The following is an 8673-nucleotide window of genomic DNA, read 5'->3' on the forward strand; positions in this document are numbered from 1 at the left end:
TCACTGAGGATAATTAGATTGGCTGAGGAAAATTTAAATTTCCATCTCCTTTTCCAGGGAAGGAATTCAACTGCCCACGATGATGACTCCTGATTTTGTCACAGGCAGATCTCTATCCCAAGAGGGAGGCCCCTTGTGGGGCATCTCCCCCGGCTCCTGAGGGAAGGACGCTTCTCCAGAAGCCAGATAGCTGCTTTTCTACCTGCAGGTATTTTCTTTTTCACTTGAGGAACCATTCCTGCTGTTACCTGTTCACTATTAGCATCGAGATGATTTCTTGTGACCTCTGTGCTATCAAGAAGACTAAAAGCCATCAGAACCTCTAGGAACAGGAGCAATCCAGGCAGGATGCAGTCAATTTAGGGGCTGTGCAAAGCTTTCTTAACTTCAAAAAAAAAGAAAAAGTTCAAACTCTATCCCCAGCCTAGTCTTGAAACACAAGGTTAAACTCACCCCAGAGAGGCACAGTTTGAGGAACTAGGAAGAGTAGCCTGGTTTCCAATTCTGTTCCATGCTTTATTCCTACCAGGTCTGTTTAGTGATTCACTCATACTAACATCTGAGAGACCACGGCATGCCTGCTTTCCTTCTGTGAGTCTAGAATTTTGTCAAGTGCTACGGCCAGCCCCCAATAAAAGCAGTGGGTCCTGAGTCTCTAATGAGCTTCCTGGTAGACAATATTTTACAGATGTGGACATAACACAGGAGCACTTCCTGTGTGACTCCACAGGGCAAGGACTCATGGAAGGTGACTCTGATTTCCTCTGGACTTCAACCATTCCTTTCCTTTCACTGATTCCGTTTTGTGTCCTTTGTAATAAATCATGGCCATGAGGACAACCATCTCCTAGTGAATCATCGAACCGAGAGGGTGATCTTGGGGCCCCCAAACACAGCAGGGCAAAGATTTTATGAGGAAAAACTAATGACTGACATGACTTGTAAATGACCAAATATGGAAATGATGAGAAGGCACAACTCAAAGACTGTTACAAGAACTTAGGTTTGTAAGTCACGCCGAAAATGGTATTGCTTTTATACAGGAAAAACTATTTTATTCACACACACACACACACACACACACACACAGTAAGCAGATATCATTAGCTTTTGATGAGACTAAAGTAATTAAATGGGAAATAACAGCCAACATATATATGGTGCTTTCTCTGTGCTGGGCACTGTTCAGTGTACTTTGCATACTAATTCATCTAAATCTCACAAAACCGTGAGGTAGATACTATTCCCATTTTACAGATGAGAAAACTATGGCACAGAAAGAATAAGTAACCTGCACAAGGTCACACGGCTGGGATTCAAACTCTGGCATTCTGGATCCAGAATCGGTTCTTAACTATGCTATAAAAAGAAAATGAACGTCACAAAGAAGGGCCACTCTAACGAGAGAGGAATAAATGCTTCTTCCCTTCTCACTTCTTGCTTTTATTTTCTAACACAAATCAAAGAGTCTACTTTTAGGCACTGCATGACAACAAAAACACAGCAGTTAACGCCCTGGTTATCTGTATAAGCTAACAACTTCCGGCTATGCCAGGTTTTCTCCTAAGCATAACACTTAAAAATCAAGTGGTTTATTCGAAATTGTTTCTGCCTGAACAGTTAGTAAAGATACACTCTTTCCCTCAAACCATCTTTTCAGTCTTAGAAATGCCTAAAAGGAAATACACATATTAAAGTAAACAGCTGGCATAACAAGAAGATGCCACCAAAAATATGCTACGAGTTGGTTTTCTGTCATTTTTATCGCTTACCAGCCTAAGCGCAACATCCTAAAATATTTCACAACACGGGAGCTCTGCCTTTGTTTGACTCAGGCCAAGCAAAATTTCTTCTCCAGGAAATCAATCGCCTGGCCTCCAGGCCCCTGATGCAACAATAGCATAAGCACGCTCATCCTCAAACTGTTTCCCAAAATTGAAGACCTCAGGACCACAGCCCTAACTTATTTCTAAGGTTTTATCACAAAGGTTTTTTTTTCTTTTTTTAATTCTATCCTCCAACTGACTCTAAATTTTTGATGCAGTCCACAGCAAAACAGTTCAAAAGGCCAGTGGGTCCAGGGAATGGGTTTTCGCTGTCTCACCACATTGCAGTTCTATTCTGAAAGCAGTCTCATTTTCTGTTTCCACTCTCAGGAAAATGACTGCTGTAGCTCAAGCCCTTCAACTTACCGCTCAGGTTATTGCTTTTATTTTTACAGTTTCCCAGACTAGAGAGACAATCATACTTTATTCACTGAGGAATTTTTCTTTGTAAAGTCCACGCATGTATCATTCTTCTGTTTTGCATGCTCAAGAACTGCCCTTTCCAAAGTGCAGGCAACTGGAAACTGAAGAGTTTAGGGTAATTACCACTGTAACAAAATCTACATGAATGCATACAAAAGAGTAGGGCCGTTTTCTGTTAACCCTTTGCGGCCCAGTAATCCCGAATGTTTCTGCCAAAACCATGACCAGTGGGTGACCCCAGCATGATGGAATTAAGCTCGGTATCCCACACCGGTTTAATACTCTGAGCGGATTGTTCGCATTAGCTTTGTCATATACACAGTTTGGTTTTAATGGGAAATAAACTCGTGCATGTAACAAATGACTCCAGGCAAATATATCCCAGAGACTGACGTAAAAGAGGACAGACAAGGTATAAACAGTGTTCCCCCCAGTGGGCCTACACAAGCAAGCACCGTGACCCGGAACTTGCAGAACCGGGGTTCTCAAAGTGGGGTTCCTGGGCCAGCAGCAAAAACAGCACTGGGAACGTGGAAGAGAGGCAAACTCTCGGGCCCCAGTGCAGCCTTGCTGAAGCAGAATCTCTGGGGCAGGGCCCAGCTATCTGTGTTTTAACAAGGCCTCCATTTGATTCTGATACATGCTCAAGTTTGAGAACCACTGTCTAGAGAGAGCAGATAAGGAAGTACATTAAGCCTAAACCAGGGTATCTCAGCCATGGCACCACAGACATCTGGAGCCGGTAATTCTTTCTGCGAGGTGCTGCCTTGTGCATTACAAGGTGTGGCGCATCATCTCTGGCCTCTACCCACCAGATGCCACCAATTCCCCCCTACAGTCGTGACAACTGAAATGTCTCCAGATATTGCCAAATGTGCCCTGGCCAGCAAAGTCACCCCTCACTGAGAACCAGTTTTCGAAACTGTCAAAGGCCCTCCGCGGTAGGGTGCATACCCTATGTGTTCTCGGAGGCTCCCAGCAGGGCCCGGGGTAGCACCTGCAAGGGACATGCACTGCTGTTTCCCCGGCAAAACAAAGGGACACTCACACGGCATGGGATAAACCGAGATTACAAACGGTCTCATCTATTCAAGTGGTAGCACCAGTGAGTTTTCGGGCCCAGTTTACAAACAGAAACCACTTTTGACTTTTAGAATGTATTGAATTTTGGAGCTCCTGATGAGGGAAGTGACTGTAGTACCCACCTCAAGGGGAGATGTGAGGACTGGATGCCGCCGAATACATGGGTTCAATTCTGTACCAACAGAGAGAGGAACTTTTTTTTTTTTAAATTTAAATTTTCGTTCAGTAACATACAGCACAACAATGGCTTCAGGAGTAGAATTCAGTGATTCATCACTCACATACAACACCCAGTGCCCATCACAAACCCATCTAGCCCACCTCCCATCCCTCTCCCTCCATCAATCCTTGTGGTTGCTCTCCCTCTCCCTCTCCCTGCCCAGAGAGAAGGGACTTTTAAAAGGTTAGCTATTGTTATTTCCAACGTACAAATTCTGATCACGTCGCTTGCTTTGAAGTCTTTGATGGTCCCTCACTAGCTACGAACTAAGGTCAAATTCCTAACAGTGGCATACAAAGAAGGCCCTTCCAAAACGAGACACTAGGACCGTCCGGCTCTCAGTACTCTCTCCTGCCATGGCCACTTATCCCCACTTTGCTCCGATCACCTAGAAGTGACGGTGGTTCTTTATTCCCTCCTGTTCTTTCCATCTGCCTGGAACAGGGATGTGTGTCCTCCTCCCTTCACACAGCCCACTTCTCTATCCAGTGACATCTCCTCTAGGAGACTTTCCTTGAACTCTGGCCCTCAGGGACACTCTTTCCTCTGTGTCTCCCCAACACCCTAGAAGCCGAGAGCACAGGGCATCTCTTCAACCAGTCTGTCCAGTCCTTTGGAAGCAAGAGATTTTGGCATTACTGGTCTCTCTACACTACAGGTCCAGCAACACAGTAAGTGTCTAATAAATGCTTGTTTGATAAATAAGGGCGATCAGTGTTCTGTTTCCTCCATATGCTGGTTTCAGCGGGTCAAGGGCCATAAAAATCAATGAATCAGAAGTTAGGAGGGCAAGTGCTGTGGCTTTTGATCCCTGTTGTATTCCCCAAAGCCTGGCACTCAATAGGTACAGTATTTCTAAATATATGAATGCATGAATGAATAAATGATTGAACAGTAAGACACCTATTTATGACAATGTAAAGACAGACCCCCACATCCAACAACAACAAAAACCCATAGCCACGTACTTTCATAAGTCTCATAAAGGCACCTGCTAAGAAACGTCCTACCTTCAAGAAAGCTCCATGGCCTGAAACACAAATTAGAAACACAAGGCTCTAACAACCTTCATCTGGTCTGGTCATCAGCAAAGGCCTTGCTGTGTACGAGTTAAAAAAAAAAAAAAAAAAAAAAAAAAAAGAGCTGATCTAAGGCTCCCCCCAGAACATTTCAGTCCCAGAGCAGCTAAGTAATCACTTTCCATAAAACATTTATCAGCACTGCTCCTGGTCAGTAATCTCAAATATTCAGCAATTTACCCAACATGCATGAGTCATGGATAAGATATTTTACTGAATAAGATAGCTAAGTTTTATGAAATGTCTGCATCTAAGTTGATTATCACGCAAATATCATTCTTGTGCCCTTTGCCTTTTTTTCACATTCCCTTCGTCTCCCTGTGCCTCATATCCCTCTCTCCCATTCCCTGCCTGCCTCTGCACACCAACACCCAGGTCTTTTGCAATCACTCCCCACCTCCTCTGAGGTTGGCTACATTATACAAGCCAGGAGAGGCTATTGCCTGCTCATAACATCAAGACTCGAAAAGCAAAATACAAAGGTCAACTAGGCAACCCAGGAGGCTTCAAGTTTTCTGTGCCCAGAACAGGCCCTCAGATGTTGCTTACTTCAAAAGATAGGACTACAAAAAGCTGTCAGCTCTAAGCAAAGAACAGTACCTTCCATTTCCAGAAAGCCTTCTGGCTTCTGGAATATCACCATTTAAGAGCACTCATTGTAGCAAGGAAACACAATTTCACTGAGCAAACATCCGTCATTTCTTCCAAATTCCTATTGTAAAGCCACAAACCTAAACTTTCAGGGTTTTAAAAACAAAAGTTTTAAAACAAACCATATCTCTCCAATCCAATAGCACAGCCCTGGGCAGACCAAAAAGGTAAGAGTCCTGGGTTGCATTTCTGGCTTCAGCAGTGTCTCTGGGGCTTTCCTGGGGCCTCAACTTCCTCTTGGGTAAAATGACAAAATCGCACCAGATCAGTGTTTCCCAAATGTGTGAAGGGCATTCTTCAATGCCAGTTGTCTTAGTACAAGAATGAGATGACTTCAGGTGCACACAGGATAACATACACTAGTCATTAGTTTAATTCTTTATGGCAGGTAATACTGGGTTTCTGTTAATAGTGGGAAACACATTTTTCTTTAAAATAAAAGCACCCAACCTTTTAAAAAATAAGTCTCTTTTAGGAAAGAAAAACAAAACAAAACTATGTAGTAAATAGAGTTCAGCGGGTCCCAGCAGCTGTGAAGCAGAAGGGAGACAGTGAATGCTCCTGGAGGTTTGCTGAGAGAAGGGAATCCTTCGCAGCAGGACCCGCGGTCACCTGCCTCCAATACTCCTGGCTCAGAGGTTTGAAACTGACAGCGGAAGGCCAAGAAATCCCCCAGAGGTCGCGACGCTTTCGAGGGGCAAGCAAAACCCCACAAAGGAGAGGCAGGGACGGGGGTCCCGGGCTAGACAGGCACGGTGGGGGTCACCGACGGGAGAGGCGCGACGGGAAGGGGTTACCCCTACGGAGGGGCGCGGCGGGAGGGAGTCGCCGGCTGGAATGGGCACGGAGGGTCCGGGGTCCCGAGCTGGAAGGGGCGTGGATCCTGGGCTAGAATGGCCCGGTGGGGGTCACTGACTGAAGGGGCGCATTGGGACAGGGGTCCTCGGTTGGAAGGGCGCTATGGGACCGCGAGAGGAGGTCCCCCGCTGGAGGGGGCGGTGAGACCGTGGTCCCGAGCCAGAGGGGTGCAGTGAAGGTCCCAGACCGGAGGGGCGCGTCGAGGTCCCGGGGGCCGAGGACGCCCCCTCCCGGAGAGGGACTAGGCCGCCGACCCCACGATCCCCACACCCTGCCGCCGGCGGGAGTACGGGCCACCCCCGTCGCGCCTCCGCCGGCGCACGACCCGCCGGCCCTACCTGTCCTCGCTGGCCGTGATGACGCCGTCCTCCTTGGGGATGAGAAGCGCGGCCGTGACGGCGTCCTGGTGCCCCTCGATCTTGCTCAGCAGCACCGGGCGGCTGCTCTGCGGCCTGGAGTGGATCTCGGCCGCCATGTTCGCACGACGGCGGCGGCGGCAGCGGCCTCCCGGGCGGGAAGCCCATCAGCTGACGGCCGGGCGGGCGGGGACGCGCCGGTTCCGCTCGGGCTCCCGGGGCCGCGTGGGCGCCGCGCCGCCGTAAGCTCCCGAGTGCTGCCGCCCGCGCCCGTATTGCCTGGGGAAGCCGCGCAGCCGAAAACTCCGAAGCCGGGAGAGAGCCCCGGAGGCCGTCTCCCAACAAGTGGGAAAGTGACAAAGGTTGAAAGGTAAAGGCAGTCACCCAGCAGTGGATTGAGCCGTTGGAGGGACGAGGAACTGTCCCCCAAACCAGAGCCTTCTGGAAATAATGATACTACGTCGTGCTTCTTCTTAGAAGCCATTGTTTGGAAGATTTCGAAGATGTGGCAAGCGTGAAAAAATACAGTGCCATTTTTAGAATCCTCGAAAGACAGTCGGTGACACTCATTGAGTGGTGACTCTATACCAGGCACTATCCCCATTTCCTGACACGGATTATCTTATTTAGTGCTGATAACAACTTTAAGAGATGGAGCTCTTGTATTCTCTTTGTAGCCGTGAGAAAACTGGACCACGAAGAAGTTAAATCACTTGCTTTAGGGCGCACGGCTATTAGAAAGAGAAAACTCCAGGAGATGGCGTGGTGCTGTGATCCAGATGTCAGTGCTGCCGGGAGCTGGCCCAGCGCTGACAGCTGCTTCCTGCGGAACATAAACACCAAACAATGCCACTCCATAATCATATATAAACACAGCCAAAACATGAAATTGTCCAAACCACACAAATGAACAAACATCCCTCTATGCTGGCTAACAAGAGTGACTCCTGTTTCTTTACCAGTTAGTTCCAGCTTTAGCCTCTGCCTAGTCTTCCTTCCTCTAGACAAGATTTAGTAAAAGCTCCAATCATAGAATGGCCCCCATTTCCTGACAAAATCCAGTCCAGTCCAGAGGATAGCCCTTCTTCCTTAAATCCTCCCTAAAATCACCAAACACAAACCTAAATCCTACAGTAAGTTCTATCACTAAGGCTGCATGATTCCCACGATACGCCTTCTCCTGCCAGTTAGCAACCAACCCAACATGATCAAGTACAGGTGCGTTCCTGGTGGCTTTTGGCTACAGCACATCAAGAGCTGCTAAGTTACAGTCATGATGGGGACCCAGAAAATCATTGACTCCGAGACCTCCCCTCTCCAACCCACACTCCCCCCCATATTATTCTGACCCATGAACTGCAGGCTTGCACTAGAGATGTACCGTACCCATGGCTATTCAGCACTTTCAATGTGGCTTGTCCAAACTGAGTTATGGTATGAGTTCAAAATACACACCGAATTTTAAAGGCTTAGTACAAAACAAAACAAAGAAAATAAGGGATTTCATTAATAAATTTTATGTCGATTACATGTTGAAATGATAAAATTTAGATACATTCAGTTAGATATTTAAAACGTTAATGTCACTATATTTAATACAGCTAATGGATTTTAAATCACATATGTGCTTCACCTGGTATTTCTATTGGACTGTGCTATACGAGTACTTTCTTACATGAAGTTAATAACATTTATTCATGGATTTATTTATTCAACAAACATGCATTGTATACCGACCAAGCACCATATTCTGACAAGATGAATAAGACATGGTTCTTGCAAGGCTTTTACAGTGTGATGACTAGAGACTGAACAACTTTTTTCAAACAACGAACACTTATTGAGTGCGTGCTATGACCCAGACACCATTCTAAATGTAGCTGTGCTCCAAAGACACAAAGGTTGCTCTACCATTAGGACTTAGATTCCAATGAAAGAACCGGATGATAAACAATAGAAATAACTAGATGACATAGTATATCAGAAGACGTTAAGGGCTGTGAAAAAAATAAAACTGAACAGTGATAGGGGTGATAGAGGGTATGGCAATTTTAAACAGGATGGCGTGGAACGTTCCAAGATATGTTGCATAGATCCACTTTCATAGAGGGAAGGCGGGCCGCAGATGCTCTCTAGCTTTCAGCTCCTTCAGGGTTTGCCTCAGCTGCAGAGAGCCA

General features: G+C 46.6%; 1 protein-coding gene across 1 annotated transcript in view; it reads right to left on the reverse strand.

Moving 5' to 3' along the window:
- WDFY1 (WD repeat and FYVE domain containing 1) overlaps nt 1-6667 on the reverse strand; it is a 46264-nt gene extending 39597 nt beyond the window's left edge. The window contains exon 1 of the mRNA XM_030324080.2: nt 6479-6667. Coding sequence (XP_030179940.1) covers nt 6479-6615 — 137 coding nt within the window. The 5' untranslated portion in view covers nt 6616-6667. The remainder of the gene's footprint in view (nt 1-6478) is intronic.
- Nucleotides 6668-8673: the final 2006 nt, after the last annotated feature.

The sequence above is a fragment of the Lynx canadensis genome, chromosome C1 (assembly GCF_007474595.2).
Source record: "Lynx canadensis isolate LIC74 chromosome C1, mLynCan4.pri.v2, whole genome shotgun sequence".
Taxonomy (NCBI): Eukaryota; Metazoa; Chordata; class Mammalia; order Carnivora; family Felidae; genus Lynx; species Lynx canadensis.